General features: G+C 33.1%; 2 protein-coding genes across 3 annotated transcripts; both read left to right on the forward strand.

Annotated features, from left to right (window-relative positions):
• The first annotated feature begins 747 nt into the window (after window positions 1-747).
• Window positions 748-8,957, forward strand: LOC130951374 (E3 ubiquitin ligase PQT3-like). The gene is made up of 15 exons (XM_057880024.1): window positions 748-1,712; window positions 2,399-2,495; window positions 2,708-2,792; window positions 2,880-3,046; window positions 3,382-3,458; window positions 3,559-3,615; window positions 3,728-3,884; window positions 3,966-4,117; window positions 4,312-4,476; window positions 4,580-4,882; window positions 4,977-5,018; window positions 5,225-5,474; window positions 5,555-5,677; window positions 6,791-6,863; window positions 8,258-8,957. The coding sequence occupies exons 1-15, from the start codon at window positions 1,547-1,549 to the stop codon at window positions 8,483-8,485; spliced, it is 2,142 nt and encodes a 713-aa protein (XP_057736007.1). The 5' UTR covers window positions 748-1,546; the 3' UTR covers window positions 8,486-8,957.
• Window positions 8,958-14,226: 5,269 nt separating this feature from the next.
• On the forward strand, window positions 14,227-17,225 carry LOC130951138 (F-box/FBD/LRR-repeat protein At1g13570-like). Of its 2 annotated transcripts, XM_057879770.1 has the most exons (5): window positions 14,227-14,334; window positions 15,124-15,267; window positions 15,346-16,395; window positions 16,504-16,693; window positions 16,889-17,225. In XM_057879770.1, exons 2-3 carry the CDS (start codon window positions 15,152-15,154, stop codon window positions 16,175-16,177), a joined length of 948 nt encoding a protein of 315 aa, XP_057735753.1. In that variant the 5' UTR covers window positions 14,227-14,334; window positions 15,124-15,151; the 3' UTR covers window positions 16,178-16,395; window positions 16,504-16,693; window positions 16,889-17,225. The 2 variants fall into 2 exon arrangements, with proteins under 2 accessions (XP_057735753.1, XP_057735752.1); XM_057879769.1 differs by having other exon boundaries at window positions 15,124-16,395.
• The last annotated feature ends 7,015 nt before the right edge of the window (window positions 17,226-24,240 follow it).

Genomic DNA, 24,240 nt, shown 5'->3' on the forward strand with positions numbered 1-24,240 from the left:
TAAAATTTGATTTGATCAAATAAATCATCTAAATGGAATTTGAATTTATTTTTATAATTAAATTATAGAGTTTAATTTGAATTTATTTTGAAGATTACTTGAAAGTTTAAACATGCAAATTCTTTTACTTATATATCAATATTTTGCTATAAAATAATTTCAAGTCTTTTTTAATTTATTTTTCACATCAATTAAACAATCAAAACTTAATAATAAAATTTTATTTTACTTTATTAAATGTTTTTTTTCTTTCTTTTGATTATTTATTTTTGAACAAATCATAAACGTGTGGTATTAAAAACTAAAATTTATTAGATATAGCTAAATATCATATTTTTTATTTTAAAATGTTAATTTGAACGTTTTTTTTTTATGAAATCACATGTTTTAATACTTAAGAGACCAAAATAGATTTAAAATAATACATTTGAGGGTTATCAAATTTATACATATGTATGTGAATTTATGAAATTTACTTAAATTCATTCTAACTTATTTAAATCTAAATTATTAAATTTATTTATTTTATTAATCTAAATTTGTAAACTTGTAAGAATTTAAAAATTAACTTGAGAATTTAACAACTTTACGTTCTACAAAATAAAATCTGTAAAAACAAATTATGAATATATCAAATCAAAATTTACAAGAAAAGAAATTACAAATTTGGTTTCAAAAGATAAAAGATTAACAAAATTATATATGGAAAGAATATTATTTAATTGTTCCTCCTACTTGTATCTCCTTTTCATCTCCCTCCATTCCTTCTACACTTGATTTTGCTCTTCTCTTTCCACACCCCAAAGCCAAACTTTTCCCAACCCTAATCCTAATTAATCATTCTCCCCTTCTCCTTCAATCCTCCATCATCGATCTCCGATTCCAGCTCTGCAACTGCACGCGGAGTTGTTCGTGATTCTCTCATTCGAGAGTTTCGATCGCAGAGGCTCGTCCAAATCCGAGTTTGCAGTTTCGCCTCCTTCACGTTCTTTCCCGAGTTGGGTCGGTTGTCGAAGCGCGACCGTCGGAAATTGTCGCTGTTCTTCCTGCTATCGATTCGACGATTGCATCGCTCAGCTCCTAACTGTCGCTGTGCCGGTGCCACGGTGGTTTCTGTTTCCATAGAGGGCTTCGAAGGAGATTCTTCTCTTGAATCGGTCGTATTCGGAATACTCTGATTTGTTATGGTTTTCATTGAGAGCAGCTGCAACGGAATCTGAATTAGCGGAGATTCTGAATGCGTAACGGAATTTTGTGAAGAAGTTCAAGATTCCGCGTTGATTTTTACTGGCAGAAGAGAATTCTAGTAGTGTTCGTGCTCTCAGCCTCAGCCCGGTTCGATTTGATCGATCTTAACCCTAGTAATTTGCAAGTGGAGGACAAAAACAGAGAAAAGAAGAAAAAAAGAAAGAGATTTGGATATAGTATTGTACTGTTTGTTTTGTTTTGATTTATTTAATATCAAGGGCCATTCTAGTTTTTGAATTTCATAGGCCCTTTTAATTCATCGTGTACTTTTGTTATCATTGATCTTAATCTTTATACGATGGCGGTGTATTATAAATTTAAGAGTGCAAGAGATTATGATTCAATTCCCATGGACGGTCCTTTCATCTCTGTTGGAACATTGAAAGAAAAAATATTTGAATCCAAGCATTTAGGCAGGGGTACTGATTTTGATCTCGTGGTAACCAACGCCCAGACCAATGAAGGTTGGTTCTGAGACTTTTTAATTAAAACTATTGTTATTCTGATTCAGATAGCTGTTTGGGTGGCGATACCATGAGTAAATTAAAATATGGAACTATTGCATTCTCTTTGCCTTTGAGAAGGGCTTTCGTGGTTAAACTCTCAGTGTTTATCATGTTCCTCTCAAAGTAAACATTTTTGCTAGTCTTGGCTTTCAGGAGTTCATGGTGTTGAAGTTGAGTTTGATGTTTTATTTTCATGCACTGAGAGTGTTGTTTTACACTGATGTCCAATAAAAATCAGGGAATTGTTGTGTTGTGATTGACAGTGACAGTTAAATGGGCAATTCTCATGAATTCTATTGGTTAATAAATATATAAGATTACACTGTCAGTACATGAGAATCACTTTACATGAAATTCTTGGTTTTTGTCGTGTTTTTTATTTGACTAACATTGGCCTCCACCTCTTCTATTGCAAAAATCAAACGAAAAGACAACGAGAGAATAGGAAATCCTCAAAGTTAAAATGCTTAGAATTTAGGCCAGGGTGTTGAGAATTTGTGTTCCAGTGAGGTTGTAAGCTAGTTGTAGGAATTACAAGCGCCCAAACCTTGCAGGATTTGCAGCATGGTAGTTAATATATATAATTGCCTTGATGAATGGCATATTCAGTGTTTTATAGCTGCTCTGTCTCTTTGGAATTTCAGAATATCTTGATGAAGCAATGCTGATTCCTAAAAATACCTCAGTGTTAATTCGTCGGGTTCCTGGTCGGCCACGTTTACCAATTGTTACTGAACTAGAGTATTATCTCTAACCTTTAATCTTATTACTGTTGTTGGTTTTTGGACTATTGTCATGCATCATGCATGTTGGTTCTTGAAATGGGCAGTCATGGGCTTGCTATTCTCATCTTGATACTTCACGTTGTAGTCAAACAGTTTTCCCAAGAAACTACCCTTTTGATTTGTGAGAAAAATTTTGCATTGAATTGCTACTTTCCTTGGCTTTTGCAGGCAAAAAAAGGTGGAAAATACGGCTATGGAAGCCGAACCTGAAAACAGCAGCTTATCGGCTGAAGATGCATCTGCTGTAAAATATGTAAGTCCCTTTTTGCTTTCCATGTGTTTTATTTGATAAACAATTCCACTTCATTCCTATTTTATTTACCTTCTCATAACATGACAGCCAGAAGATTCAGATTGGGATGAATTTGGAAATGATTTGTATGCGATTCCTGATGTACCACCCATTCAATCAAGCAACTTAATTCCTGAAGCTCCTCCAACCAACAAAGCTGATGAAGAAAGTAAGATAAAGGCTTTGATTGATACTCCTGCCTTGGATTGGCAACGGTGAGTAAACTATCCACTTTCCTTCAGTTGTCTTTCTTTATTCTTGGAATCAGCATAAAAAGGGATGATGACTGTAAATATGAATATGAATTACTAATAAGTAACTTCATATTCTTTTTCACCTGCAATAATATGATCAATAATCTCTGGTGGAAGGGATTGCTCATTCTGGAATCAGCACCTGTACTAGAGGAGCAGTTGTTTCCTATTTACCATCATTCCTGCATAAGGATTTCTGCTGAAAATTTCATTTCACATACCAAATGTGCTTTGTTTTGGTGAAATCATTGTCACTCTAGACTTCGCCATATCTAAAGTTTCCTTTTGGCATGCAGTCAAGGATCGGACTTTGGTGCTGGTAGAGGTTTTGGAAGAGGTATGGGTGGACGGATGGGGGGTGGTCGTGGTTTTGGTGAGTCTCCTTTTCCTATTCTATACAAGTTTGAGTCACTGCCTGCTTTGAATACAGATTTTGATATTACTGTTCTAATGCTTATTCACTTACTGAGCAGGGCTGGAGCGGAAAACACCTCCCCAAGGCTATGTATGTCACAGGTGCAAGGTTCCTGGTATTTCCTAGACTCTTATTATTATCAGGGAGAAAAAGGGGCTCTAAACTGCTTATATTGCTGGATGGCATTGTCGGTTATGCTTAGCTTACTTATTAAACTTTTTTTGTAGGCCATTTTATTCAGCACTGCCCTACAAATGGTGATCCAAATTATGACATCAAGAGAGTTAAACAACCTACTGGTATTCCGAGATCCATGCTGATGGTGAACCCACAAGGTTCCTATGCTCTACCAAATGGTTCAGTAGCTGTATTGAAGCCAAATGAGTGAGTACATGTTGGTTCTTCGTCTCCATTCTGTCATATGTAGGACAAATATTGTATTTCTCACTTAATCCTGCTAAACAGGGCTGCTTTTGAGAAAGAAATAGAAGGTTTACCTTCCACCACACGTTCTGTTGGGGATCTACCACCTGAGCTCCACTGCCCCTTGTGCAATGATGTGATGAAAGATGCTGTGCTGACAAGCAAGTGCTGTTTTAAAAGCTTTTGTGACAAATGTATGTTTCTTTGTCTTCCTGAAGAAGTCCTGGTTCTTAGAATTTGAGTAAATACTTACGTTTTTAAGCTTATAATTCTTCATTAAGCAAGTAAAGAATGCTTTAGATGATATAATCTATCCTCAGCATTTCTTCCCGATGTACAAACATCTCAGATGAAGTTTTGTAAATATCATTCTGAAAACTCTTTTCAGGTATTAGGGACTATATTATCTCCAAGTCCATGTGCATATGTGGTGCAACAAATATTCTTGCAGATGATCTTTTACCAAATAAGACCCTAAGAGATACTATTAATCGTATATTGGAGTCAGGCAGTAGCAGTGCTGAAAACTCTGGGAGCACCTTTCGAGTTCAAGGTTATTGAAACTATTTATCATGTGACTCTTACGTGGACTTTATTTGGTTAAAAATTTATTGAAACTAACATGCAAATTGCAATTGTTTTCTCCTCCTTTCCAGATATGGAGTCTGCTCGTTGTCCACAACTGAAGCTTCCATCTCCAACCTCATCGGCTGCATCTAAGGGAGAACCAAAGATTTCACTTGTTTGTGAAGGAATGACAAATGTACTGGAAACTGTTGATGATAAAAAAACAGTTTCTGCTCCAGCTCCATTGCAAACATCAGAGCAAGTGAAGCCCAGAGTGCCTGATGTAAGTGAAGCTACACATGAGTCAACGAGTGTAAAGGAACCAGCCTCACAAGGGAGTGCTCAGTTGGTTGAGGAGGAAGTCCAGCAAAAAATGGTTCCTGCTGAGGCAGGTAATGTAGATTGCTCATGTCATCGTGTGTAAGACATATAATTTATTTTCTTTGATGACAATCTCATTTGTAGATTCAAATTTCAATTTTGCAGGAAAGAAGAAAAAAAGGAAGAAAGTCTGTTTGCCTGCAAATGGTAAATCGACTCTCCTGCATTCGAATCTATATATTTATGTTCAAAGTTGGACATGTATCTGTAACTTTTCCTTTATATTAAACTTTGCAAACCGGATTGCTGCTTGAACATTCGGGGGAGGAGTACAATACAGAGGTCTTTTTTTTTTTTTTTTACCTCTATTTATGTTATTTGTAACAATGTCAAATTATTTTTATCTCTTGCAGATTTTCAGTGGAAAAACCCACACGACCTTGGGTCTGAGAGCTACATGATGCCAATGGGCCCAGCACCTGGTTACAATTCATACTGGAATGGCATGCAACCTTGTATGGAAGGATTTATGGGACCATATGGTGGCCCGATGCAAATGATGGGTTATGGCCTGGGCCCCTTGGACATGCCATTTGCAGGTGGTCTGCCTCATGATCCATTTGGCATGCAGGGTTACATGATGCCTGTTGTTCCACCTCATAGGTATGTACCTTTTTTGATTATCAAAATTTGTCTTGCATATTTAGATAATTACTATTTTAGAAAGCTAAATTATTGTTTAGGGATCTTGCTGCTGAGTATGGCATGGGGATGAATGTTCCACCTCCAGTTATGAGTAGAGAGGAGTTTGAAGCTCGGAAAGCTGATGGTTGGAGAAAGCGTGAAAATGAGAAACGGATTGATAGGTAAAACAGAATAACTCCTGGATGGCGATTCATTTTATTATATATATATATATATATATATATATATATATATATATATATATATATATATATATAATCAATTGACACCAGTGTCGATCTAAGTAAATATTCACTGTTCAACTTTTTATTCGTGTAGTTTTTGAAAAAAATCAACCATTGGATTAGAAACTTATATATTATAGATCATCTTAAAAATATTTTGTCAATCTAAAATCATTTGTTATATCTTATATGCACTTGAAAATAATGTAATATGTTTGTTCAAAATATACATAGATAAAGAGGTCTTCAATTACATGTTTGTTAATGTTTGATTTTGGTAAAATGTGTTATAGATGATCTTTATTATTTGTTAGTGTGATCCAATAGTTGGATCGAAAAATATATATCCTATAAATAGTTATGAGCGCCGCCCAATTTATCGACTTCTCTAAAAATGATGCAAAAATAATAGACTCTTTAACAAGAGAAAATCTTCTATGATGAATTCAATAATTGTTGGAACTCTCAAAATGAAGGGGAAAAAACCTAAGCAATGAAATTCTAAATAGGGCTGAAGTTCTAGATAAGGGATTTATGCCATTGGATATATTCCAAAAAATGAATTAGATTATGCACTGAAGAGACAAATAGTTATGATCACTGTAACTTTATTTAAATTGACACCTATGTCATCCCATATATATATATATATGGAATTTAAACTTAACAGTGAAATGTCTGTTACCACTGAGTTATAACTGTTTTAGACATGATTGCTCGTCTATGTGATCTTTTGCATACTTCTTCTGTATTTTGACTCTGTTTTGTTTACGATTTAACATAATTTTACTTTCTAATAGTTATGATTTGTAGCGGGTACGGCTATCCTTTTTCCTGGGTTAATAAAGGACAAGGGTCGCATGTTAATCTTAGCAAAAGCTTTGTTTTCAAGATAATCTATTCTTTATTGACGTTGTCTAATGAATTTTTTGTTGCCAAATTTTCCAATGTTATTATGGTTCTTGTTGCTTGTAATTTTATGTGGGTTATTTTCGAGGTATTTCTGTTTTGTTTATCATTGTTAATGAGTTTGTTTCTTTAATGAAATAGGGATTTCTCCAAAGATCGAGATTTTGGTAGGGAAGCGAGCAGTATTGGAGATGTTCCTATGAAATCAAAAACTGTACGTGCTTTTTGTTCTCTTATTTTGCCTTTATTTATCTGTGGACTTGTATGCATCATTTACCTTTCTAGGTTTTTCCCACTAAATTTTGGTAGAAACTTGAACCTCGAGCTTGAACAGTAATTGCTTTAGATGATGCCATTCACTGTTTTGGCTTCTTAAATGATGATAGTAGTCTTTAGCAGTTAGTCTTGCTTGTTTTACAGAGTACTATTCTTGTTGGTCATAAATGGTTGAGGGAGCAGTGCCCACCCAGAACCATATATCTCTAATCAACAGCCACCGGTTGGTTTAAAGTTGATTAAAAGGGAATTGGTATAACTAGATTAGAGTTGCATTGCTGCACTTGGATGGTAACAGTAATGTGATTAAATTTATATGCTCTCTCTGGTTCAGAGTCTCTTTAGCTATCATTTATGGACTATTGTTTTTCGATATTCTTTGACCCATGATACCTTAGATTTATGCCTTTTATCCTGGTTGTAAGGGTTCTGTTCATAATTGTTGTCCACTAATGAGGACAGGGTATAGTGATTAAAATTAACATTCCTAATTTTTGTCTATATGGTCTTAATAACTAATACATGGTCTGTACTGCATTATTTCTTTTTCGAACATAAAACAAACAAACTTGGGTCAGTATATTGTTAGTCCGTTTTGTGGCAGTTTAATGTTTTATTTGTCATTCTTGTCATGTCATAGATCTGCCTTTTGAGAGGTAAACTTCTAGTCTATATTATGCAGGGTCTAGAAGTTGTAACAAGGATGAGTGAGCCACCTTGTGTGCCAAGCAAAAACAAACACAAACTGCTCAAACTGTGTCCTAAAATGATGTGTTTTGAGCGAAAAAGTGTATCATGTGCGTTGAAACTAGTGTGTTACTCATGTTTCACTTGCTTGATTCCTTTTAAGTTCCAAGATGGAGTTAGTTAATATAAGCTGTTAGAATGAATAATTCTAACCTATCATGAGTTAGCTGCTTGAAATGTACAAAATGTAGCAATGCTGGCAAAGATCAATTTTTGAATTACTAGAATGCACAATAGTGCTTCTAAAATGTTTAAACTTTATGGGCATGAGATGGTTTTTGGAAAATGAATATGAAAGGGAGCTTTTAATGCTGTCCTCCAAGTCACTCTTAAGCTATCTTCCTTAATTGAATTTATTTGGGTGATCATATCTCTGTCCTGTGTTAGGGTTCCTTGATATACAGAAAGAAAACGTGATTGGCTATGTTGCTTACATGTTATTATTTGTAATATTATTGTCATTGGAAATTATCATGGAATATTGTGGTGTCAAGAGGAATGTCAAAAACTACTAATAATAATAATAATTAAAAAAACTAAAACCATACATGTTTCAAACAATAATTTTAGTTTTTTTTAATGCAGAAATCGCTTCCAGCACCTCCAAGTAGTGAGTACCACCATCCCCAACCTCATCGTCACCGTGCGGAACGTGTGTCACCTGATCGGTCACGACCGCCTCCACGTCCTATCAAGAGAAAAGCTGACAACCATGTGGATCGGGAACAACGTGACCATGATCATGATCGTGACCAGAGGGACCACCGTGATCGAGGAAGAGGCCATCACCACCATCGCGACTATCGGTCATAATCCTCTTCCCGGATGACCAAAACCTCGTCAACTGTACCACAGCTGCAGACCGCAAGCAAGGCCAGTGTTTTCTCCCGCATAAGCTTCTCCGCTGAGGAAGAAATGACCAAGAAGAGGAAGATATCTGCCTTTCCCACAACTTAAGCTGCTTCAGCTAGTCCCCTGCCACATCTTCATAGTAGCCTTTCGAAAGGCTACTATGAAGGAACCATGAAGGCAGGAAGAGCGGCATTTCAAACGGAGGCCATCAAGACACAAGTTGTCTACCTAGACTAAAAAGCAGTTCTTCATCCTCTGCTTAGGCCAGATCGGATAATTTATTTAAATAAGTTCTTTTGAAAGAAGAGCTTTAAAATATAAGACAGTTTATAAATAAATTATTTTATATTTAGATTTTTAGTTATAGAAGTACTTATTCTAAAGTTGTAGTATTTAGATAAATAATTCAAAAAATATAATTTTTTACACAAGATAATAGATATTAAAATAACGATAATAATAAATACTTTTCAATATTAAATGTTGATTTTATATAACCTAATTATTAATATTATAATCGATTAGGTAATTGATTCTTTATTTGTTTTTTTTATTAGTTTTATTTTTCTAGTGTTTTTAACATTTGGTTATTTTAACTAATATTATTAGAAATTGGTTTTTTTATTTTACCTCACCTATAACAGTGTTTTTATATGTGATGTATAGTAATAAAATTCTAATTCACAATAATTTTGATGACAATGTCAAAAAAATTATTGTATAATTAGTGTTTGTTGTTTTATTGTGTATGATATGATAGGTGAAAATAAAAAATAAACGTAAAATGTGTGTTCATGTATATTTTATTATTGTTTTTTATTTTTTATTTTTCCTCTTATTAGAACTCCCTCTTTTCATGTGCCAATTCGAGCCATCAATGAATCTATTCCCAGTTTTGGTAATAAAATTTGTGGAAACTACTTTCAATTAAGTGTAAAATAAAATAAAAAATTTGTCTATAATGAAAAAAGTATAAATTAGTTCTTATGATGATTTTTCTCTTACTAATTTTTAATATTATGTAGACTGCATCTAAATTGATAAAATTATAATGAGTGAATTGAAAGATAGCGTAATTATGTTAATAATTGTAAGTATAAATTTAATGAAAAAAATATGAATTTGTTTGTGATAAATACATATTTAATAAGATTAATTTATTATATATATATATATATATCAATTTTAAATAAAAAATCAATTATTTCTTTATTTTTTATATTGATAAAAAAAGAAAAATAGTATTAATTTGTTTACTTTGTTTTATTGCTACCAAAAAAATATATAATTAATTCATATCTTTTAATAAAATTATCACCGAAAGTAAATATCAAATTTAAAATTGTTATTTACAAATTATGTAATTTGTATATATTTAAATTGATTAGTAGATAAAGAATGGTAACTACCTGTGTCATGAATAATACAATTATTAATAATACGATGCTATTATTTAATTTATTATTCATATAATTCTATTAATTAAGTAAACATAGTCAATCTTTTAATTATTTTTTATATATTTAAAATAAAAATTTCAATCTTTCTTTGATTTTAAATTAATATAGTAATTAAAGACAAAGAGGTTACATATATTGATTACGGTCTAATTTTAATTCTTTTAAAATTAATAAAAAAATAATATATTAGCGAAACCTACACTCTTAATATCATTGGTATTAGAATCCAACCGAATTATCCAATTCGACCAAAAAATCGTTGAACCAGTGATCTAGTCATCTAGCCAATTCAATTAATAATTTGGACTGAAGCCGATCCATGGTAAGAGATAGACCCTCACGCCGCTAATCCATGGTAGGAGCTACCGTCCAATATACTCCAAAAATAAGTGCAAGGAGGATTCAAATACGGTGCAACCAGAATACATACCTCCTCTCTTGCCACTGTGTCAACTTGCTTCTCAACATTTTAAGTGACAAAAATTAAATATATAATAAAATATGAGTAAAAATTTTTTTTTATCCTTCTAAACATAGATTGACATAAATATCAAACAAGTAACAATATATAGTATATAAACATATTGATATATTGATATTAATTATGTTATCTTTTGTTTTTTATCTTATTTATTTAAATTAAAAAAATTTTTATACTAGTGACTAATTTATTATCTTTTTTTGCACAATAAATTATATTTAAGAATTGATATTTGATTGTTATTAATATATTTTTGAAAATATATATTTAATTTTTAATTTTATTTCTATAATTTTATATTTTTAGTTAATTATAACCGGATCAACTGGATAAATCAATTACTCACCGATTGAATCAGTAAGCCAGTGACCCAGTTGTATGACCAGATCAATTACCAATTCAGTTAACTATGCTTAATATAAAATTTGTATTTTTATAAAAATACATATACATATGATGAAAAATAAAGATTTAAATTTAAAATCTCCTCTTTTACATACAAATACTTAGTGGCATCAAGTTAGTAATTTTTTTTGTAACTTAAATAAGTTAAACAATTAGTAATTTAATTTGTTAATCATAAATAAATAATATTTGATATTATAAAATATAAAAAAATATCCTTTTACCTATAAAATTGTTTAATTGTATTACAAATTAAAATTTGATTTTTAATTTTAAAATATTATAACTCCAAATTTTTTTTAAAAGGTAAAATTTTTCACATTAAACATAAAAGTACCAAAATATTCTTTATGTAATAATTTTAAAATTAGTTTTGTCTTTGGTAGAAAAGTAGAGGCTGTACCTTTATAAACTAAGGTTTCAAATTTCATATTAGTGCCTTATATGAGTCCATATCATAAATATAGTAACTGAAAATTTGGCCCTATATGTAATTACGTATGATGAATTTCAAGTAGGTGACGATATTATAGATGGAATGAAACTTTGTTTAAATTAAAACGAGTTAAAAAATTTGTAAAAAATTATCACCATAAATATTTTTATAAAATATAAAATATTTTGCTATAAGAATTTTTTTTATAACTATTGTATTTATTTGTATAAAATTTGAAAATGAGAAATTCTCCATATACAAGCATTTTTTTATACAAGTCTTTACAAGTTATTATATTAACGCGCTTGAACGTTACTGCACGTTCTTCTTCCTCTTCCTCTTCTTCTTTTTTTCTTTCGTTTCTTACTTTCTCTTTCTCCTTCTTCAACCGTTACTGCACAATTTCACTGCATCGTCTTCTTCTTCTTGCTGCACATTCTTCTTCCTCTTCCTCCTCTTCTTCTTCTTCTTTTCTTTCGTTTTTTGCCTTCTCTTTCTCCTTCTTCATTTACGTGCTTTTCTCTTTGTTTTCTTTTTTCGTTATTCTTGATTTCCATTATTTTTTTATATCAAGCTCTGAAATCATTTTTGAAGAAGAAGAAGCAGCAGAATATGAGGAGGAGAAAGAGAAAGAGTTCTGAATTATGCATAAAGTGTCCTTTGGGTGTATTTTCTATAATCGTTTGGGTGTATTTTCTGTAATCGTTTGGGTGTATTTCTGAAGTTTCATTATTTTCAAAACGATTTCAAAGCTTGATTTCAGAAACCATGAAAATCGAAAAAAAGAAGTAAGAATACCAGTAATAAACGAGTAAAACAACTAATGAAAAGGCAAAGAGAATAACGAAAAAATATCGTTTGGGTGTATTTTCTATAATCGTTTGGGTGTATTTTCTATAATCGTTTGGGTGTATTTCTGAAGTTCTATTATTTTCAAAACGATTTCAAAGTTTGATTTCAGAAACCATGAAAATCGAAAAAAAAGAAGCAAGAATACCAGTAATAAATGCAAGTAAAACAACTAATGAAAAGGCAAAGAGAATAACGAAGAAATATCGTTTGGGTGTATTTTCTATAATCGTTTGGGTGTATTTTCTATAATCGTTTGGGTGTATTTCTGAAGTTTCATTATCTTCAAAACGATTTCAAAGCTTGATTTCATAAACCATGAAAATCGAAAAAAAAACGAAGCAAGAATACCAGTAATAAACGCAAATAAAACAACTAATGAAAACGCAAAGAGAATAACGAAGAAATACATGGAGGAGGAGGAAGAAGAAGAAGAAGGAGAAGAAGAGGAAGAGGAAGAGGAAGAGGAAGATGAGTTGTAAGAGGAAGAGGAAGAGGAAGAGGAAGAGGAAGAGGAAAAGGAAGATGAAGATGAGTTGTTCATAATTCACGGTGAGTGAAGAAGAAGAAGAAGAAGAAGAAGAAGAAGAGGAAGAGGAAGAGGAAGAGGAAGAGGAGTCGTTCATAATTCACGGTGAGTGTAGCGCTTTGGAAATTAAATAACGCATTAAAAGACTCTAATGTGTAGCAACTTGTAAAACTTGTAAGTCAAAAAGACTTGTATGTGTAGCAAGCCTCTTTGAAAATTTGTATTGCATTTATTACATTTTACAACGGATATAACTAGAATAACGAATAAGATTGAAAATAACGAGTATAACAAAAGTTTTTAAACTTTATAAATAAATTAATAAATATTTAGTTGTAATTATTATTTTAATTTTATTGATAATCAAAGATTCTGTTGTATATTTATAATTGTTATAAATATTTTTATAAAATTTAAAAGTTTTTATTGTATTAACAGTTACAACTAATAATGGGTAATCTAAATTCTAAATCTTTTTTATTCAATCATGTAAATTTAATGAATTTTTTTAAAATAAAATTAGTTGACAAATTAAAAGGACTGACATTTGAAATTTAAATACATCTATGATTATTAACTATGATGCTTTAATTATTTATATTTAAAATTATTCATATCAATTTAAATTAAATAGTATTTAATTGTTATAATTTAGTAAATCTTTAGTAATGGTAAATAAATGGATTTGGATCCTCTAAAGTTTGAATTTCATTTTAGAGAGTAAAGTGTGATCTTCTACCCTTGAATAGTTTCTTTCTCATATTTATTTTTGGTCCCACCTATGAAATAAATGGTAAGAGATCACATTTTACTCTCTAAAGTAAAGTTCAAACTTTAGAGGATCCAAATCCGTAAATAAATAGTAATCAATAATTAAAATTGTTTGTAGTCAAAGTAGTTAATAAATTATTTTAGTCTTGTAAAAAAAAAATACACGTATTTTTGAAGCAGTGGGGTAAAAAAAAGAATTTATTTTATATCATAGTAAACAATTTTTTAATAAATTAGATAATAATAATAATAATAATAATAATAATAATAATAATAATAATAATAATAATAAAATGTAATAATAACATTAGTAGTAATAATACCAATATAACTGAAAAATAGATAAATAATAATAAAATATATTGATATAACAATTAATCAGGTTTTTTGTATGGTATTATTTTTAAATTTTGGATTCTTGTAAAAATAACATATCTATGAATTAGTTCCCTAGTTTCTTTTAATTTTTTTCATACTCCAAGTCTTTTAAGATTTTGAAATACTTTCACCACCATAAAAAGCTAACAGGATTTAGTTTAGATTCTATTCAATTGATTTTGAAAATTAAATTTAAAATTCAATTTAATATTTTAGGATTTTTTATATAAAAAAAAAAAACAAGATTCATTTCAATCCAAACTTACTTTTGCAGTATTGGAATTTTTATGGTTTTCAATTTTAAATTAGATTAGATTTGAATATTGGCTTTACCTTTATATTAGTTAAATTATAGTAGACTTAAAAGTTATTTTAAATTCTCTCAATTGTTAGAAAAAATAGTGAGGATCCATTCTCCATATGAAACTCTCAATCTGACTATTCTGACTGTCAAAAACTGAAATTGAATGCCACTTCCTCTTTCACTATCATCCGCAGAAGGTGAGACTCCATATTCTTGTGATTTCTTCCAACAGATGTTCTTCAATTTGAAAAATCGCTTTGGTTTTTTACTTTTTTTTTTTCCCTACTAGCTCATAGGTCACCCACCTTTGGTATAAAATCAAATTATATTCCTGTATTTGGGGACTACAATTGTGAAATTGGAATCTCGATAACCAAATTGGATAATCGCGTGAATCTCAGGACTACTATGGGATTTACTCTGTTGAAAGGAGCAATATAATTTGATTTTATACCAAACGTGGGAACCTACGAGCTAGTAGGAAAAAAACCAAAGCCATTTTTCAAATTGAAGAACATCTGATAGCTATAGGTAGATAATTTGATTAAGTTATTGGTGAAAATTTGGTTAGCTTCTAATGAAATTTACTGTGAAAGAAACTTATCACTACTACTAGTCACTGCCATCAGTATCCAATCAAGCTTTATAGTTTTCTTTGTGTTCATTTATTGCAATGACGTTTGAGTTGGGAAAAAAGTTGTTAAAGTTGTAATCATAGCTAGTTCATATGCTCAGGCAGTGGTAAAAAAAATACTAAATCAATTAGTGTGTGATATACCATAATTAAATTAACTTGGTGCTCTGTATAACTGGCCAATTTTTTTAGTTCCCAACTTTGATGCAATGACATGTTGATTTAGGAGTCCTAGCTTTAAGTTTTACCTTGAGAGGTAAGATGAAAATCATTCATATTCATATAGAGCTCTCAGCTCTCACTTGCCAGATGAATCATAATTACTGTTTTTCTTTTTATTCTTCTCCTTCAGGGATACCACTGTAGCCGAGGGAAAACGAATGGACCGATTAACCAGTTTGCCAAAAGTTATTATATTAGATGACATTCTTACAAGGTTGCCATACAAAGATGCTGCTAGGACCAGTGTTTTGTCAAAGGAGTGGAGGGACACTTGGTATTCATTTCCCATATTATCCATTTGCAGCAAAGATTTTTTTAGTATGCATGATGTGTTACTAAAGAATCCTCTTAGGTTTAGCAATCAAGATATGCTCATTCACTATGTCACTAAAAGATTGTTGAAGCTTCTTGATCAAGGCTTAGCAATTAAAGTATTTAAGCTCAACATGCAATGTGTAGACCATAAGAAAATGTTCTATCATGTTGATCTTTGGATGAAGATGGTCAGCGAAAATGGTGTCCAGGAACTTGAGCTTCGCCTCCCCCTCCCTACTGCCTATGTTGCAAAAGGGTGCACTATAGACCAAGAATATGATCTTCCACTTTGTGTCATTGAAGCCAAATCACTTACTAAATTGGTGTTGAGAGGGAAAATAAGATTCCACCAAGCATTTCTAAACCATTCAATCAAGCTTTTCTCAGTTAGAATGTTACGTTTATGTGAGGTACTCTTTTCACATGAAGGGATTGTTGAGAATCTCATATCTCATTGTCCTTTGATTGAACATTTAACCATTAATGATTGTTATATATATAACCCTTTAAGTGTACCTTGTCCTGTTAGATCATTGTTCCTACATGGTCTAGAAAAGCTCAAGGAAGCTGATGTTCGAGGAATACAGGGGGTTTATATTGATGCTCCAAATCTTGAGAATTTATGTTATTGTCCTCTAGATGTTTATGCGCCTTTCAAGTTGAATTTAGATAGTTTCACAAATTTGAGATGTTTGCGTTTATTCTTTTTGGAGGGCTCTATCATTACAGATAAGTGGTTTGTTGAACTATTTCATAAATTCCATTTCCTGGAGAGTTTGTCACTGTTGTGTTGTTCTATGTCTGTAAAGATTAATATTTTGAGTGCACACTCAAACGCTTGGAGTTATCAATACAGTGCTCTAACTTGAGGGAGGTCAATATTGATGCTCCAAATTTATTATCATGCCAGTATTATGGAAACTTCAAAATTGCTATATCTTTTCTGAGATATTCTAATCAACTGGAACTCAGTTTTAATCCTACCCTGGATTATAAGCATAATTATAGCTTGAGGGAATTTATCCAAAATATTAAACCACAAATGGTTTTGGCATCACTCTCCCTATCTATCCAACATCTACCAGGAGTAAGTATTCACTAGCTAGCTACTGGATTGGTTTATTTTGATTGCACATTTTCCAATTTTAATTGTTAATTTTTAATTATTGGTTTTTGTGCACCCTGAATTGTGTAGATTGAACAGATTTTGAGTCAAATCCAAGTTTCATCCACTCCTCCTACTATTAAACGTCTAGGATTGCAGTGTGTTCCGAAAAAATGAAGCTCTCTATTTCCCTTATGTGAATTGGTTGCTTTCAAGTTGCTGCCCAAGAACTATTATATTCATCTTGCACTCTGATTATGACAGGAAACCATTTATCTTGGTATGCTTAGTTTTCATCATATCAAAAATGATTGTAGAACGTTTTTACAAAATTGGGAATTTTACATACAAAATCTTATAACAAAAATTTAGTCTACTTCCTAACATTCTGTGAACCACACAGTACACGCATTGTGAATTTATACTCTCTCAACATCACTCTGTAACTCTATTTGTTATTTTGTAAACAAAACAGTTTATGTATGAGTTGCTGATGGGAAGAAAAAAGTGGAAGTGGTTTCACCATTTTAGTGACACAAAGTGTTGGTGGCATGAATTGAAGAATGTCAAGGTCACAAGTTAATTCAAGGTTCATGAGAATGTTGACTTAGAAACCATGTTAGATTCATTCCCAAAATCTGATGGTGAGGAGTATATTAGTTTTAGCTTAGAATTGTAATTTCGTTATTATCAACTTATGCTAGACATGCTTAATTGGATTTACAACTTTGATGTTGCTTCTGAGAAGATCTGGCTAAGTATTACCCAGGCATTTATTTTTACTTGATATAACATATAAGTCTGTATTTATGCTTGTCATTAGTTTGTTTTTTAATAAATTATGAGTTTGATTAATCTAATTGTTGAAATGCAACGTTTACCCTAGAATTTAACAAAAACGCTACTATGTACTTATGAGCACACAAAATTTCAACAGAATTTAATTTGAAAAGTCCATATCAAATATTTGAAAACAAACTAAATATTTGGTTTTGTTTAAAAAAAAAAAACAGATTTCATATGTTTTCAATTTAGATTAGAATTATGAGCACACAAAAATTCAACAGAATCTAATTTAAAAAGTCCATATCAAATATTTGAAAACAAAACTAAATATTTGGTTTTGTTAAAAAAAAAAAGAAAAAAACAGATTTGACATGTTTTCAATTTAGATTAGAATGGTTTAAGTTGAGAGAGAGTGTATCAACTATTGGAAATGGAGACTTTTCCATTTTTATAGATAATTCCGAAGACATTTCAAAAAAGGAATTATTTTATCTATTCAAATGGACGGGATGTGTAAATGATATATACTTATTATGAAAACAAAAAATGATAACATATACATTTTTGCGTTCATACAATATATAACAAAGGGAGGAGTCTTGAAGACTATAGCGAAAATGAATCGGATGAGGTTGGGAAAAAAAATTATTTCTGTGGGAGAGGCAAAATACAGAGAGGGATAGAGACGTCTGTCAGGAAGGAGGTGTTACTCGGAACAATGCTAATAGTCAACCCATAAGAGGAGAGACCCACACATACGTAGTGAAGAACGTGAAAAAATCTTTGCAGGGAAAAAAAAGTAGAAGACCCACATAAGAATATATGGACAAAAAAAGTGGAAGTTTCTGTGGTGAAGGAGAACTTGAACTAGCTACAGAGAAGTCTAATAGGAGGAATGGAGAAGGCTATTGGCTTTAATTCTTTGAAAGAAGTAATTGGAAAAAATTTGCCTCATGTCGTCCATGTCTGGGAAATGGGAGCGTATAAAGCTTTGCTAACTTTTGATTCTGTGTTGAATGTTGAAGAGACTTACATCTTTAGAATGAATAGCCTTTTGCAATGTTTCCATAGTGTATGGCGTCGCGAGGAAACGGAGCGAAGCGAAACTCGTATGGTGTGGTTAGAATGTATTGGAGTGCCATTGCATGCTTGGGCGGTGGACACATTCTGAACGATAGGAGGCTAATGGAGAGAAGTAGTCGAGTGCGATCAAGCAAAGAAATTGTGTATATCGTTCAGTGTTGAACGTGTAAATTGATACTTACGTTATGGATGCGATTAGTGAATGGGTTCATATCACAATAGGTATCAGTAGATTTAATGTATTGGTGAAAGAGGTTGGGCGTGAGACATATAGGTCGGATTGTAATCAGGAAGCTTATAGTGAAGGATGGCCTAGTTGTGAATACCTAGCATAGGTGTAGGGAGTGAGTGTGCGGCGGAGAATGCTGGGAAGGAAAAAACAATAGTTCCGGCGAGTTACAGGGATTAGGCAGCTGAATTGGTGATGGAGGTGTCAAGGGAGAATGGAAAAGACAAGCGTGGTTTAGTAAATTCTGAGTTAATTTTGAATGAATGAAATTATAACCATTTAAACCAAAATCTCAACCATTTAGAAATGTATCATACAGTTGATGAAGGAAATAAAAGGGGTGCTGATTTTGTGGGATGAATTTGAAAAAACGGTTACATGTGAATATAGTGGGCTGAAAAGAGGGGATATAAGGGGAAAAAAATAAAAAACCCATGTGTGTGAATTGTGTTAGGCCCATATTCACAATAAACTACAAAAAACAGTAAAGGTTGTCATAGGGCCCAAATGTGTTAATAGATCAGATTGGTCTTGTTGGAGAGAGTTTCGGAGTTGGGTCGGATCAGAAGAGTGCGGGTCGAGTTATGAGCAACATGAGCATGGGGTTGCGAGGAGGAGGATCCGCGGAGATTTCCGAGGCGGATGCAAGACCAGGAAATGGTGTGACTGTTCTGGTTCGTCAAGGAGAAAGAAGGCATCTCGACGGGGAAGTGCAGAGAACCGGTCGTATCGGTGGTGGTCCAGCGAGCTAGGATGCACAATCTACATCGATTTTTTCACAGAAATGGATTCTCTCAATTTTTTTTTTACAATTGAGGGGGTAAAGTATGATCTTTTGCCATTAATTTTATAAATGAGACTAAAAATAAATATGAGAGAGAGAGCAATGAAGGATTAGAGATCACACTTTACACTCTTAATTTTTTTAATAATTAAGAGGATCCATTCCCCTTTTTCACCAAAGGAGCACGGTCATGGAGGGCATCGAAAGGTGGAGCACCATCTTGTGAGGCCGTTAACGGAGATGAGGTGTAAAACACTGAGAAGCTGTGATAGTGGGGACAAGACTAACGAAAATGGTGGGACTGAGGATGCGAACAAAGTGAACAATGATGGAAGGGATAACAGTGATGCAGGTTTGGTTTCATATTCTAGAAAAAGTGAATGGATCAATGGTATATATGTGATTGGTAATGGAATAACTGAGTTGAAGAGAGATGGGATAGCAAATTTACATGGTAGAGTTGATGGAAAAGAGGGTACAGTATAGGAAAGTAGACAAAAATGCCTTAAATTTGGGAACCAGAAATAATCAGAGTTTGGAATTGGAGGAACAGAGGATTGAAAAGAGGAAAACATGGGAACTAGCAGTGGAATTTGGTGCAGTACTTTATAGTGAATAAGATGATATCATGACTATTCTCCAAGCCCAGAATGAAGAAATTGCTCAAAAGAGGAGAATAGCTAAACAGAAATAGAAAGTAAGACGATGTATACCCAAAAACTCTAAAAAGATGTGTAAAAAAATTTATCATGATTTTTAGTTTTTGGAATGTTAGGGGGTTGAGGAGTGATGAAAAATCTAGCATGGTGAAGGACCTTAAGAAAAAACATAAGTTAAATATGATAGGTTCTTTAGAGACTAAGAGACAAGTAGTGACGAACTTTGACATAGCACAAATTTGGGGGAACGATTTTGTGGGATGGGAATGTGTAGGGTTTGAAGGGGCATTGGGTGATTTATTATTGATTTGGAATGAAATAATGTTCAAAATGAGTAATTGCTATAAAGGGGAGAGATGGTTGTGTATCGAAAGGGTTTTGTTTTAAAAAATATTTTCAATTGTGCATTTTGTTTGGTGTATGGTGCACATACAAGAGGTGAGAAACTTCTGATGTGGGAAGAACTGAATTATATAGCTGGGTTATGTCAGGTTCCATTCTGCTTTATGGGTAATTTCAATGAGATTATACAGGTGGAGGAAAGAAAAGGTGTTGTTAGCCTGACAGCGACTGTGAGAGATTTGGGGAATTGGATACAAGATATGCAGCTGATGGACCTACCGTTATATGATCGCAAATTTACATGATTCAGGGGCCGATCATGCAGTTGTATTGATAGAGTTCTAGTTAGTTTGGAATGGATTGAGGAATTTCCTGATATTCGATTGAAAGGTGGACCAAGGGGTTATCAGATCATTGTCCAATGATAATGGAAGATACGAAATGAAGAAGCGGACCAAGACCCTTCGGAAGTTTAGACTTTTGGTTTACACATGAGGATTTTCTAAAGGTGGTGAAGGAGGAATGGAGAGGTTTAGAAAATATACAGTTTACTGATAAACTAAAGGCTCTGATGGTTCCATTAAAAAGATGACATAAGGACAAATTTAGCAACATCGATAAGAAAATTAATATGTTTGAGGAAGAGATAAAGAAGTCAGATGATATGGTAAGTAACGGGATATATGATGGGACAATAGAGGCGAGGAGAAAGGCATTAGTGAGATGATGTGAGGGAGGGTACAAGAGGAAAGAAATACACTGGAAACAGATGTCAAAGTCTCGACATGCGAGCAAAATGGACAAAAATACTAGATACTTTCATAGCATAGCTTCAGCGAGAAAAAGGAACAATAGAATTAATGCTCTGGTAATTAATGGTAGGTTGGTAAGGAATCAAGCCAAAATAAAGATTGCCATTCAAGAGTTCTATAAGGGCTTGTATCATCGGGAGAGGCCGACTATGGCAGGTTTGAAAGATGGTTTGGTGAAACGAATTCATGAAGATGAAGCAAAAACTTTAGAAGTGCTGCCGTCAGTTGAGAAGATTAGAGAGACAGTATGGGATTATAAATCATCTAAGGTGCCAAGAAGCAATGAGTATAACATGAACTTCATAAAGAAATGCTGGGAAGAGAGTGGTTTAGAATTCACGATAGCCGTGATGGGGTTCTTTCAGACAGCCAGGTTGCCTTCTGATGCAAATATTACATGGGTGGTGCTAGCACCGAAGTTTGTTGGAGCAGAAAAGATCAAAGACATTCGATCGTTTAGTATGATTGGTAGTTTGTACAAGATGATTTCGAAGATATTGGTTAGAAGAATGAGGTCGGTAATGCCAGGACTAATAGGGGAGACCTAGAGTGCATTTGTTAAGGGTTAAAAAATACATAATGGGGCAGTGATTGCTTGTGAAACAATGCATTGGCTTAAACTGAGGAAAAAGAAAGCATCAATTATCAAGTTAGATTTTCATAATGCATATGATAGGGTCAAGTGGAGTTTTCTGGACTTAAAATTGCAAAATATGGAATTTGGATGGAGATGGAGGGAGTGGGTTATGGAGTGTATTAGTACTACTTCTATGTTCCGTTGCCAGTTGGGAGCGATGATATAGAGTTGTCACATATCCAATTTACAGATGACACTATTTTATTTTACCCACTAGAGGAGGAAACTATAAGTAACTACAAGAGGTTACTACAACGCTTTGAACTGATGTCGGGGCTAAGCATTAATTTTGACAAGTCTAGCTTGATCCTCACTCAAGACAGTCCCAACAGAAAAACAAGTGGAGCAAAATGGCCATGCTAAAACAGAGACATACTATTGAAATTAAAACAAGAATTTGACAAAGAAATAACATTGGAACAAAACAAAGGTAAAATCATGGTATGTTCAAGAATTACAGAATTGAGACCAATGCAAGAAGGATGGTATTGCTGGTGGCTCTAATGGCGGTGCACGACTCACCGGCGACCGTGGCAGTAGCGGCAAGGACGGTGGCTCCGCTGGCTCATACGGCTCTGTCTTCCTCTCTTCCTCACACGGTTCTCTTCTCCACGCTGGAATCCAACAGGGTTGGCGGCAACACAGCAGCGATGCAGACACGACGTTGGTGAATAGCTCTTCTATTTGCGACAATGACAGGCCCATCCGTGGCAAAACCGCTTAAGGCAACGGCAACGTCAACCCCACAGTAGCGATGGCGGATCGGCCATGATGGAGGCACAGTGGCGTGAAACACCGATCCTCGTCTTCTTGGTGGCGACCCTGATTCTCAGGTTCGTTCTCCCTCTCTGCTGACCCCTCGACGGCGGCGACGAGGTGTGGGTCGACGGCAGCGACGGGAAGCAGCTTCTCCCTCATCGTCTTCCTCTCACAGCTCCCTTGGATCTCTCTCTATGTGTATGTGGTTGTGTATGTGCTTGTTCATTTGTTTTGTGCATGGTGTGTGTTGTGTGCTGTGAGTGTTAGGAAAAGGGTAGGGGATAGCGGTGGGTGAGTGAGTACTGAGGAGAGGGTGAGCGTGGCTCACTGAGGAGTGAACAGGTGGGGGTACGTGTGTGTGAGTTGGGTAGAAGAGGTTAGGGTTAATGAAATTAGAGTTTGGAATTGGTTTTGTATGTAATATTATAAAGTATTATTAATATTAAGTACGTGGACATGCGTTATTCTGTTCTTGTTGAAAAAGTATTTTAACTTTTAGTAAAATTGTCGATATATTAACGCGTAAAGACTAAATATTAAATAGATAAAGAATGGATTAGGTTGGTAATGCTTTACTTTTGGTACTATCATGACGTACTGAAAGTTGGGTCGTTACAATTAATACATAGACTTTTCTTAAATGAATTAAACTCGAAACATAACCATTTTCTTAATAAATCAAAAATTAAATAATACAATTTCTCAATCCAATCTTTTTCTAAATAACATTTCAAACAAAGTCTTAAATTTTATAACAAAATTTCGGCAGCATCTCCCCTAAATTTGGACTTTGCCACCCTTTTCGGGTTCCAACGAAATCATTTCTCAAATTCTTTTCAAATCGTTTCTAATAAATCAAAACCATTTCTAATATCAAAACATTTATAAAATCAAACCAACTAAAAATCAAACCACTTCCAAAATCAAATCATTTTCATATCCTCAAATCATATCATCAATTCATCAATTTATTTCTTATTAAATCTCAATATCATCATCACGTCTCACTAATTTCACTTGATCATCAACAATATTCCAGTCCCAAATTCATCAGAATAATTTGATTCCTGTTTGCACGAACCTCAAACTTATCACAAATATTAATATATCACAAAAATTTAACATAAATCAGTCAAATTCAATCAACAATCAATTACAACATCAATTCACTTATTCAATACCAATTTAACTAGTGAGAAATTATCAAAACCATAACTCTGTACGAAATCAAAACAATGGAAATTTCGGAGAAGCTTTTAGATTGAGCTGCTAAAGAAGAAAATATTAGAAATCATCTGTGTTTCCTAGAATTTTAATTGGCCAAATTTGAGGGGAAGGGGAGTTACGTCACCGTCAACTTTTATCGAACAAAAGTAACGCCAATGTGTAGAAAAAGAAAATACAAACACTTTAATCATATTAAAGTTTTTATTAGAATTACGGATCTCAAAAATTGTAGAAGAAAGCTTCACGATTCCATGGTCTCACGTATTACTCTCTCTCGGCTTCTCTTTCTCTTATTTTCCTTAAGCTTAGTTCGGTGGTGAAATTAAAGGAACAAAGGTGATTGATGATGATTCATAACCAAGTGTTAGTAGTTATTAAATAAAGGAGGTATTGTTAGAATTTGGTTGAATTAGTCCAACATTGCTTAGGATAGCAAATGGAGTAGGTGGCCTAGGCTATAAATATGAGGCTAAGTTCTTCATATTTTTTGCACCAGTCAGAAACACTTA

Source organism: Arachis stenosperma, chromosome 9 (assembly GCF_014773155.1).
Source record: "Arachis stenosperma cultivar V10309 chromosome 9, arast.V10309.gnm1.PFL2, whole genome shotgun sequence".
Lineage (NCBI taxonomy): Eukaryota > Viridiplantae > Streptophyta > Magnoliopsida > Fabales > Fabaceae > Arachis > Arachis stenosperma.